At 36.9% G+C, this 12,067-nt stretch overlaps 1 protein-coding gene across 3 annotated transcripts; it reads right to left on the reverse strand.

Annotated features, from left to right (window-relative positions):
* Positions 1-212: 212 nt before the first annotated feature.
* On the reverse strand, positions 213-9,231 carry LOC104212881 (YTH domain-containing protein ECT1-like). Of its 3 annotated transcripts, XM_009762249.2 has the most exons (9): positions 8,906-9,231; positions 7,803-7,909; positions 5,795-5,832; positions 5,516-5,715; positions 5,035-5,111; positions 4,443-4,943; positions 1,947-2,471; positions 1,451-1,663; positions 213-1,041 (listed from the first exon to the last, which is right to left on the reverse strand). In XM_009762249.2, the coding sequence occupies exons 3-9, from the start codon at positions 5,806-5,808 to the stop codon at positions 799-801; spliced, it is 1,773 nt and encodes a 590-aa protein (XP_009760551.1). In that variant the 5' UTR covers positions 5,809-5,832; positions 7,803-7,909; positions 8,906-9,231; the 3' UTR covers positions 213-798. The 3 variants fall into 3 exon arrangements, with proteins under 3 accessions (XP_009760551.1, XP_009760550.1, XP_009760549.1); XM_009762248.2 differs by lacking the exon at positions 7,803-7,909; XM_009762247.2 differs by lacking the exon at positions 7,803-7,909 and having other exon boundaries at positions 5,516-5,690; positions 8,906-9,230.
* Positions 9,232-12,067: the final 2,836 nt, after the last annotated feature.

A 12,067-nucleotide genomic window follows, 5' to 3' on the forward strand; every position in this document is an offset into this window, starting at 1 on the left:
GATGCAGATGCAAAATGAATGGAAGGCTACAATATTCAGAGTTGGAACTAGGATTTTAACTTCACGGGTTCTAAATTTTAGAACGAAGACTTCAAGTGCTAATAACTGGGTTCTAAATTTAATATTCATACATATATAATGAATTTTTTCTAGCTCCGCCCCTGACCGTATTAAAAGGTAGGAGTAAAGACAATAGCTAGTACATTGCAGCATGAGAAAACATCAATACCTACAATTCCATAAACGAAATAATCTGACTGCCAAGGCCAGACGTTATTTTGGTTGATGAAGAAATACAGGCTCGGTATCAAGTCATTCGATTTCTCTAAAGATATTTAAGGCCTCCTCCCAATTATCACTCATTTTGGCAGTTCTATAGGAATACAAAAGCAGCCATTGGTACTGCCTGAAACTATGAAAAACTAGAGTACATAAAACATCAGCCCGGAAAGATCCACAAATTTCCAGATGTCGGATGGCTTCTGTATTGCCTGTCATCACCTACTTATAGAAACAACGAAGAAATAGCGGGAAAACAGTTAGCACTAACATTACTGGCTGCCTCTCCTTGCCCAAGAATTGCAAATCACAACCAACTCATTGAACAAATGACAAATAAAGGAAAGAGATAAAGAGAGTTTTCTGATCCAAAGGTGATGAAAAGGCCACCTCCCAAAATGCTGTTAGCAATCTCCTTAACTATACGAGCCAGCTGGTTGCCCAACCAACTAACATTGAATGACAGCAGTTGATATTGCCTCTGAAATCTGATACAGGCTTAAGCATTACAAACTCTTTTTAAGGCAAATTCTTGTTGCCTTCCAAGTTTAATGTGCCGGCAAGACTATCGGCTAGTTGACTTATTGTGTCAGCTGCAGTAGTAACTGCAGCACTACCAGGTTGAAGTGTTCGCTGTTTACTCTTCTTTTCCAGCAAGGACTTCTCCCTCTCATCGTAATAGGTGAAATCATCCAATATAGAGGTATCCGCTTCATAGTTTTTGAAAATTTTCAACATTTCTAGTCCCTCTGGCAATTTCACCTGAAATGATCAGAAAGACAACAATGTGAAGCAAATGCAACTCATAAACACAAGCTATAGGACACATAGCCCAAGCAAGAGCAAGGGCACATGGTTGTCAATGCCAAGGTTTTGAATGTTAGCATACAGAAAGAAAAAAGAAAACCAGAGAAATTTCTAGCAGCCATTGGTCAATATATGCAAATCAAGCTGGCACTATCCTGAGATAATTTTTGTGATGATACAGGCAAAAGATCTGGACTAGCTACATTCAAGATAAGGACTTCCGCAGAAAATTTGCAGCTCCAATTGGTAATAGACATTGAGAACTGGATGATAATCTTCCTTATCAAAAAAGAACTGGATGACAATCTTAGAAGCAAGAACAAAAGTAGAAGATTACAAGGGCATATTAGTAAAAGATATATACCTCTTGAGAATCTCGGCTGTGAGTAACTGGCTTGTTGTCATTATGTTCCAGAAGTAGGTGGCGGAACTGACTGTTAGGCACGTCCTTAATGACATGCCATTTAACAGGAAATTGCCCACTCCATCGATCCTGCTGCCAGTGCTCCGCATTGTTCTCAAAATCAACAGGTCCAACCATCTCAGCAACCCCACAAAATTGTCCACTAGCATTCACCTAGAGTCATACCCAAATATTAAAAGCTCAAAAGTTTAAGCATGCCTATCATACAGAAGATGTATACTTATTAGCATGCATTGGTGTTTACTAAGTTTTCAAATACCGTGCTAAAAAGAGATACAAATTTAGAAAAACATAAGTGTAAAAAGAAAAATAACTGAAAGACAAATAGAAGCCTTCTGAGAATAACGACAAAGGTTGTTCTGTATATGAACCATTCTCCAGGAGAGTGATGCATTCATTTAACTCACAAGCCAATATAAGAATTGAAGGAACATACCGAGAAAAAGAGAAAAACAGGACAATCAGCATTCCTCACTTTTGCTTCACGATAAGCAGCATCAAGCTTTCTATTTCCCAGAGGAGTGCTAGCCCACACACTATATTTGATGCTTTTGTGAACATTATCTTCACTGAAGGATTTGATGACAAAGAACTTGGCATGCTCATAATCAGTGACAAATTCAGGCCGATTATACTGCTCCGGCTGTAAAGTATTAGTTGACTCAACTTCTTTATGGATCACAGATGAAGAGCTATCCTCAATGGGACCCTTGCTCTTTGGTTTTAATGCCCTTGGTCCTCGGTTTCGTTCACTTGCCATACCAAGTGATTCAGTAGAAATGTTAACAGAGTGCCGATCCCTCTCACGTCTTCCGCCTCTGTCAGGAGTTAGCCAATTTCTGTGACCTGGTTCCCACAGAGAACTAGACCCAGTACCATAGTTTGCACTAGGATAAGGATTGCCTTGGGAATAATGCCTGGCTGAGGAGCCTGGTGTGAATCCAAGACCTTGATGTGAAGCCTGGTTTTGATCAATTAAGTAGATCATTCAGAACAGAAGGTGTTACCGAGTATAAACAGCTCTAAGAAACACAAGACAGGACATAAAGATAATCAATTCCTTGTATATAGTTTCTTATTTGAGATGATAAAAGTCAGCTGCTAGTGAGACTGACCTCTATTCAAGCTAGGAGATATAACACAGCATTGACTAGATCTCATTTCCAAGCTAGTGAATGTGTGTCTAATGACCATCATCAAGATTTTGAAGTTAAAATATGCACTATGTTCTTTAATTATAGATCGAGCACAATATGCAGAATGTAAAAAGTAAGACTGATGGCTATAATTTCAAAGGCAATCACTGTGCTTAACATTAAGTAAAATCATGAGGGAGCTAATACTAATGTTTCATAGTTTCATTGATCTATTGTTTTGTACACTAGAACCAGCACTGCTAATTATGTAGATATAAGTTACCCGTATTATTATTTCTATTTCACGGAGAAAAGAGACAACAAAATATGACATGTACAAGGATAAATAAGATATCATACAGGTTGACAAAAGGGACATCAAAATTAGTAATGATATCAGTATAAACACCTTAAAATCCAAAGTAGGCTACTGTACACTTCATTCACAAGGACGTTCTTAAAAGAAAAGTTAACAGTTTCCCCCTCGAGTAAATAAAGTAATCCTTAATTGTTTCAACTTTAGGATTTTGTTTTATGAAAAGGTGCAGACAAGGAAATTATTTCAAATCTAGGATGAATTTCTTGGATATGTATTTTCTTATATAGTGTTGCCTGTGGATACATCTTGTACATTTGACTTATAACTTTTTTATAAGTCAAAGCTATTTCATTGATAATTCACCAAGATCCTGACGCTTACAGAAGTATGTCATTTCAATTGAAACTCCACAAAATCAAACCACCTATACAATACTGTATATCCTCATTACTCCAAAAGTATAACCAAAACAAAGAAAGCTTTTAACTCTGCCCCTCAAGAGTCATACTATTTCTCTCCCTCGAATAGAATTCTCATACCTTCAATGCTATATCCTATAAGACACTACCAAACATGGTCTAAGAGTCAGTTACTGATGAGCCATGCGAGATAGAATCTCGTACTTTGTACTACAAGTGATAGAAACCTTCAATTGGCACTAGTATTGGACACACACCAATATCCAATACTGACGCAGTTGCCCGGAAAGTAAAAGCTTGACTATCGTGAATACAATTTTAACTAGCTATTCAACGATTTCATAAAAGACTTCCTCAAAATCTATGTATCGGGTAATTATATAAACCCAATAGCTATAAGGGATAGCCAAAATTGCACATCTAACCGACATAATTCAACAAAATACCTATGAGGCCTTTGTGATTGCACACGAATAATATATCAAGAAGAATCCAGGCTACGCTGCTAAACCATATTGTATTTCTTTCCATTAGTGAGTAAGGTGGAAGCTGAAGAAGGAAATGAAAAACATACAGCCAGAAAAGTCACAATTTATCGAGTTTTAATTTTACCTGACCCAAAAAAAAGGATAGAATTGATCGAGTTTTAAATGCTCTCTAATGCATGGAGCGGTGCTTACTCTTAATTTTTCTCTGATGAGTTGAAAAGTTTACCATTAATGAACCAGCTACATCTGGTGAAAAAAGAACGAGCTACATCCAAATAAGTATAACATAAATCTGTAACTAAGCTATGCACTAAAACTGGGTTGGTTAGTTTATTAAGAAAAGAAAAACTTTTTATGTAAGCAGTAGCATATAAATCACACTACCCTCCTAAGACCCCACTTGTGGGATTATACTGGGTTTATTGTTGTAGTTGTTAGTAGCATATAATCATATTATTAACATAATATTTGAGGTGATAAAAACACTTATCATTAGAATTAGTAACAGATATTCACCATTCATTGCTTCTCTTTCACTAAATTTTCCAGTGAAGAAAAATGATAACAAACCTGCATGGCGTTTTGCTCGTACGACCCAAGTATGCCAACTGGTTGTGGATATAGTGCCGCAGATGTCATTTGAGACATGTATCTTCCAGAGTCGGGGTTAGGTCGATTAGATAAAGATTGACCAGATCCAAATTCACCTTGGTAATTGTAGAAACCAATGTTGCTGCTTCCCGAAAGCTCGCCTCCGCCAAACGATCCGACGGGTATGTAGTAACCTGATCCTGGCCCAAAATACGTGCTATCAATTTCATGGCCAGTGCTTCCTGGTGCCACCAGATCAGGCTGCGAAGCTGAAAGAGCTGATGTAACATGCGGCAAGCCAGGGGAAATAGGGGGTGCATAGTAATTTGGAGAAACCGGAATCTGGTGTGGGGAGTATAGCTGGCCATCTATCATAAAAGGAGAAAGAGGACTAGCAATGGGGGAGAACTGTCCAAATGCCATCTGAGCATCAAAGCCGTAACCCGGAGGGAAAAAGAGGGGATTCTCATTGTACATTGCCTGCAAAAGGTCAAGGAGATTATTAATATTTGGTGACCCACTGTATGGAATATAAATGCTTCCACTTACAGAAAGCGGAATCAGAACTTACTGGCGGAACTACATGCAAGTTGTTCACATTGACATCATTAGATTGTTCGGCCCAACTCCCAGTGCCATTGTCGTAACCTAGCACAAGGCAAATAAAGGATCAGCGACCATAAGGATTCTAAATTTAACAATTTTGTCTACTCCCCCTTACCACCCATGGGAGGGGGACCATATTTCACAAAGGAAATCCTAAAAATAAGGTTAAGAAGTAATCAAAGACAGTGAATCCGTTGGCAGACATACCATCTACTGAGTAAAAAATTATCTTTCCCTTCACAAATCACAATCATTTCAACATTAGTCAAAATTTTAACAGGTAGAACTTTTACTTCTATTACCTTCAAAATTAAAAGATCTTTGTAGAAAAAGAAGAAAAAAGGATAGAAATGATTTAGTAGGAACTTATTCATTGGCATCTTGCTGCATGCTTGTGACACCAGGTGAACTGCAATAACAAATTAACATTAGCCAAAGGAACTAACCTCCATAGTAAAAACCTTGGTCCTGAGGAGAATAGGAATTGAGAGGATAAAAGGGGGACAGAGCTCCAGTTTCAGAGGTAACAGGGTGATCTTTAGCATTTCTTGAAGCCCCAGGGATGGTTGCATTCGCAGAAGCATTTGCAGAAACAGTCCTTTCATCTTTGGGTGAAATAGGCTGATAATGGATTAAAATGGAAGTACTAACCAAATACGTCAACTATGCTGGCAAAAATATACAAAAGAATAAGCAATAAATATTGAAGACTATTAGTAATATACCTGTTCTGCAGCATTATGTGGTTCAACGGCTCTTTCACCTATACCCACACCAAAGAAGGCTGTTACTTGTCAAAACCAATGCAAGCTAGTAATAACTCAGTGATATGTAGATTTTTAAAGTGTATGAAACAAGGACATTTGAGGACCCTGCTAAATCTAAGTTGATTTCTCTCTCAGGTTTGATTTAAAACCCGCAAAACTCAAAGGAAAAATTAATTTTAATAGATTCATTTATTTACTCGATAAGTAAAACAACAAAGATGAAAAATGTAGTTCTCAAGGCCAAACCCAAATGATAAATGCTGATACTCTGCTACCCGGGGCAATAGGATATGAGATTGCCCCCTTCAGATAAAAGCAGGATTCTTCCTCCCAAAGGCCATAAGAGAGAAAAGCCTCAGAGGGATGCTCTGTGGAAAGATATTTTGGTAGATTTGGAACTTCTATTGCTCAAACGCTGGATCTTGCAATTGGAAGTGATGCTCTACTCGAAAAAAATAGCTTTTTCATAAATTTAATTAAATTGTGCAAGCATAAAAATGAGTCCCCATCTACATTTCAATGAAAATAAACTACTTGTTCAATTTGTAAAACAAGGATTTATAATAGAACTATAAAAGTAAGAACTTACTTTTGCAATGTAAACTTTAGTAGTTACACCAATTCGAAATATCAATTTTTCAAAATTCAGTGGGGAAAATGTGCAGGACTTAGCTAATTTTGTGAAACCCAGGCACAAATGAATGCTCAAAAGGACATCAATTTGTTCAGAAGCTCCTAGTTCCTTTTTTGAGATGGCTTTGATCAATTTGCAGATTCTCAATGACAAGATTCAGGAAGAGTTATATTTATCACGTAAGGATGTAATTAAATATGCCTATATGACTAAAGTCATCAATTCAATTGTAAATATTACAAAATTTGCAAGATGGTAAAGATCCACGGGAATACTTTGTTCACATCAGCAATACTGTGGAAGAGAGGCAAGTAACTAGAACCCAACATAATATCTCATAATCGAGTATCTATTTTCCCATTTAATTATATTTTTACTTCAAACTTTAGTTCAGGCAGAAGAGCTAGAGCAATATGCCCAAACAATCATTGAACAATGTGTAAGTGGCAATTAATCACTAACCTATAGATTGCATTAGTCATATCAGCCCATCAATCAACTACACCTCAATTTCAATCTGCTATATGAATCCTCATCCATTCCCGCTCTATTTAAGTCAATTAAATTCCAATACTAAATTTATTTTTTAGGACAAAATAACTATTCTCTAGGGTGAAATTGAAGAAAATGGAATAATTTGTATATAGAGATTTATATGCATGTCCTTTTCCTTTTATCTCCTTCTCGAATTCTCCTCTTGATCAATGTTTTCTCCTTCTTGGAATACCTTGTAAGTTTTCCAATAATATCTCATAATTTAGACATATTTTTATAACTCTATTTTAGATATTTGAATTACTTTGCTTAATAAAAAAAGATATTCGAATTACTTTTAGCTGAATTCTCGCACCCGCATCGTACCTGGTTCCGCACCCCCCGAATCTTAAAATTTAGATCATGACCCTAGTCCGAGCAACTAAGTATACCACACATTGTGCATGTTATCTCTTCGTAAGAAATGCAAACCATCTCAAATTACTTTCTCACACATTATTATCTGTGTTATTTTAAAAGAAATTCGTTAAAAGAACTGCGGTTTTACTTGATCAGATGTTGGAAGACTCCCAATAAGTATACTCATACTTTTACCTGTACATAACAAACATGCAGAATGCACTTTGCATGAAGCAGGCATTCAGTTGACCCAAAAAAGGATAGAAAGCAGATCCAGTGTAGAAAGGATTCACCAGTTAGGGTTCTTGCTACTTTCTCAATTCTGGGACGAGATATTAGTGAGGGAAGGCAATCGTAACCTTGTTCCATATCTTATCATACTAAATTTTTACGTTAAGATCTTTAACTAATAACACTTCCTAAAAGATCAGAAATCACCTTCAACAGATGATTGTACTGTACAGAAATTGCTTCAGATGCAGCTTATAGCCGGCTAAATAAAAGATACAACCGAAAAGAATGCACAAATCCCTTTTTGTGAAACCCTGAAAGAGTAACAGCAACACAACAGATATCTAAGAAAGAGAACTATCAACTGCAGCATTACCCAGAGCAGAAGAAAATTTCCTATTAATACAGTCACACAAACATACTCAATATAACCCACTATACAAGTTGTGGATAAAGCATCTCTACACAAATGCAAAGGGAAGGCTGCCCAACATACATATCAGGATTTGAACTTTATGGGGTTTGATTCTAAGATAGCAACCTCAAGTGCTAGTATGCTGAACTTAACTTTTGTACATATTCGTCAATTTCTTAATACAAATACAGGATTTGAACCAAAGCTACTGAGTTCTATAAAACCCATAACTTTTGTACATTTTTAGTAAATTTCTTAACACATATACAGGGTTCGACCAAACTACTAGGTTCTGCCGAACTCATTATTTCTTTTACATATTTAGTGGATCTCTTAATAGAGAAACAGAGTATGGACCAAAGCTACTTAGCTTTGCTGAACTCATATCTTAACGCCTACATCCCTTGCCCATTCTTCCTCTACACTGGCACTAACCGACTTTGTGTATATGGCTAGTCTTATTTTTATCATTAGACAAAGACCAAATAAATCTCTAACAATATAACATTACACACAAGGTCTTAGGTTCAAATCCCAGCACAGGTAAAAAACCTAGCTAATTTATTCACATCAGCCTAAACCTTGGTGGCAGAGTTAATACCTGTGCTGGTAAGAGGTGACAGGTACGGGTAGAACAGTTGAGGTGCAAGCAAACTAGCACAGACACCACTGTCATACAAAAAGGTCGGAATATATAGAATTCAGCCAATACAGGAAGAGATGCCGACCACGGCAGGTACCTGCCACCTCGTGCTAGAGCTATATATATATATATATATACAAAATTTAAACAAAAACATATCTATATACACTCACTGCTTTTAAATCCTAGATCCACTCGTGATACGTAATAACCTATGTAAGTAAAAAACGCACAAAAGAAATTTTAACGAACCTGAGGATGAAACAGACGTGAATCGATCGACGTTCTGCTGATTCGTATCCTCCATCAATTAGAATTGAATTGAAAATCAAAGTCAAATCTAATGATAATCAATGCAAATCAAAAGAAGAATCGAGTCGAGGGATGAGTTTACAAAACTAAATATACGAAAACCCCAATTACTGTAAACCCCCAATTTTCTCTTATTCGAATCAAAGAGAGAGAAAAAGGGGAAATTTAGCTTCGCGGGAGGGTTTGAAAATAATTAGACATAAAAAGGGGTTTAGGGTCCGTATTTTGTATATATATATGCACGTCCTTCCTCGGTGTGCCCGACGAGGAAGTTACCGTTTCAGTTTCACTTTTTCTACTTCTTCTTGTACACTTGCTTCTAACTTGTAAGTGAAGGTAGGTACTAGCATAAAAATATTTACTGGAGTAATAAATTTTCTATATAAGATTTTTTTATTTTGAAAAGTTCCAAAATGTTTGATGCTACTGTTAATCTGTTACTATCTTATTGTTGAAAATATGTTATACAACGTTCACAACTTTCAAGAATTCATATTCACATTAGTGATAAAAAACGATTTAGCTTTTGATGTGATGCTTCCTAGGATGCGATCGTACCAGTGCACTGGATTCCATCAGAACTTTAAATTTAAGCGTGCTTGGGCGAGAGTAGTAGTAGGATGGACAAGTCCCCGTGTTGTATCCCTCTCAAGTGGGATATTACTGAATATGTTGTTGTTGTGATGCTTTTCGTACTAATATATTTTTTTGGCAAAATATACAAATACAATCAAACCTCTCTATAACAACATTATTTGTTTCAATATTTTTTTTTTGCTTTTATAGGGAATGATTATTATACACATATAACAATATTTGAAGTTTAAATATATTTTAACAGTTATAAACAAAAATTATCCAATTTTTTTATGTAACATATAAAAGATAAGAAAATTATTCAAATTTAAATACTCAAAAGATATGTAAATTGTACTAATCAAATATTTTATAAGCATATGGAGTTGCTGGATGATTTTGGGTTTACATAATTGATAGAGGTGACAGCTGAAGGCCAGGTAGGAGGGATAGTGGTATTGTACAACCATGAAATTGTAACTATCCAAAACTTTGTTCGAAGGGATCAAGAAATCCATGCTACGATTGAGGTAACTCCTATACGTAAATATTGGTTTTTTAGTGCTATTTATGTCACGACCCTAAACTCAAACCCGGTCGTGATGACACCTCTCGTGAAGACAAGGCCAGCCGACACTTCCCATTTTCCCATTATTAACAATTAATTATTTAGAAACAGTCTAAACATGGATAAATAAACCAAAGTTTAAGCAAATGATAGTATAATATGCGAAATACAGCCCAAACACAGCCTGATACCGGGGTGTCACTAGTCATGAGCATCTAACAAAACGGAATACTCCAAATATATATATATATATATATATATATATATATATATATATATATATATATATATATAACTACAGAGTTTAATATAGAAAAACTAAGAACATGAAGGAATAAGATAGGGAAGAGCTCCGGGCTGCGAACGCCAACAGCTACCTAGAGACTCCTCGGATTCGCCTGAGCCGTAAATGATCAGCATTCGGGAGCGGGACCAGATACGCCTGAATCTGCACACTGGGTGCATGGAGTAAATTGAGTACTCCAACTCAGTAGGTAATAATCATAAATAAAGACTGAAAGCAGGAAATCACGTAAGGCACAAAACATGCTATAATGAAGCAGTAAAACCAGTGAAAGATAGGTAAAAATCCTTTAACTCAAATTTAACTTCATGAAAAGCCTTTTTCAACAATTAAGCATGGTAATTGATAGGAAATTAAGAAAAGATAAACATATAAAGGTTCGCCCCTCGGGCACAATATCAACAAATCCGCCCCTCGGGCAACATCTCAAAACAATACCAGCCCCTCGGGCTCAATCTCAGAACAGTACCAGCCCCTCGGGCAATCACATAGAACAATACCAGTACCTCGGGCTCAATCTCACATCACAATAGGTACCCGCGCTCACTGGGGGTGTACAGACTCCTGGAGGGGTTCCTTACGGCCCAAACGTAATATTAAGCCACCTCGTGGCATAATCACTAAGCCATCGGCCTCATATCAATCAAGCCACCTTGTGGCGTACATATCTCAGGCCCTAGACCTCATAATCAATATCAAATATTTCCTCACAACATAGGCCCTCGGGCTTACTCAGTCAAAATCCTCACAAGCCCCTCGGGCAATAGTAAAACATGATTCTCAGCCCAAAAATATCATTTAAAAGATCATGTAAGTGTTAAAATAGAGTAAACATGGTTGAGTACGAAAAACAGTGAAATATAACACGATTGAGTTCAAGTATAACGTCAGAACAGTGAGAAAATTCCAGTAAAAATCCCCGAAGGGTTCAAATAGTTGGCACAAGGCACAAAATATGGCATTCAGCCCAAATCATGATTATAGTAAATAGATTTCAAGTAAATACGTGGTAAAATAGTCATTCGGGACGGACTAAGTCGCAATCCCCAACAATGCACGATCCCACGCTCGTCATCAAGCGTGTGCGTTACCTCAATATAGCGCTACAATGTACAATTCGGGGTCTCAAACCCTCAGAACATCATTTACAATCATTACTCACCTCGAACCGGTCAAATCTCTAGCTCGCGACGCCTTTGCCCCTCGAATCGGCCTTCACTCGCGTCGAATCTATCCAAAATCAGAACGAGGGCGTCAAAATATGCTAAGGGAACGAAGCCCAAACGAAAATAATCAAAATACGACACAAATCCCGAAATTACCAAAACCCGACCCCCGGGCCCACGTCTCGGAATTTGATAATTTTTACATCAATAGATTCCTTATCTCTCCACGAATTCATACATATCAAAAGTTCTAAAATCCGATCTCAAATGGTCCTTCAAATCCTCAACCAAAAGTCTAAGTTTTCAAGCTCTAGTTCTTCAATTTTTTGGCTTAATTTCCATGGTTATTTAGGTGGAATTCACATTAGAATCGAGTTTTAAGTCCAAGAATCTTACCTCCAAGTGATTCCCCTTGAATCCCTCTTCAATCCCCTTCAAAATGCTCCAAAAACGACTAACAATGGAAGAAATAAACCCCACATTCGCGG

The sequence above is a fragment of the Nicotiana sylvestris genome, chromosome 5 (assembly GCF_000393655.2).
Source record: "Nicotiana sylvestris chromosome 5, ASM39365v2, whole genome shotgun sequence".
NCBI lineage: Eukaryota > Viridiplantae > Streptophyta > Magnoliopsida > Solanales > Solanaceae > Nicotiana > Nicotiana sylvestris.

Bases quoted from the DNA above. Each gene is read 5' to 3' on its own strand.
- LOC104212881 (XM_009762247.2), bottom strand. From the start codon at position 8,960: ATGGAGGATACGAATCAGCAGAACGTCGATCGATTCACGTCTGTTTCA. The intron at 5,833-8,905 runs GTTCGTTAAAAT...GTGTGGGTATAG, and splicing joins CACGTCTGTTTCATCCTCAG to GTGAAAGAGCCGTTGAACCA. The intron at 1,664-1,946 runs GTATGTTCCTTC...GTATGACTCTAG, and splicing joins CTGTTTTTCTCTTTTTCTCG to GTGAATGCTAGTGGACAATT.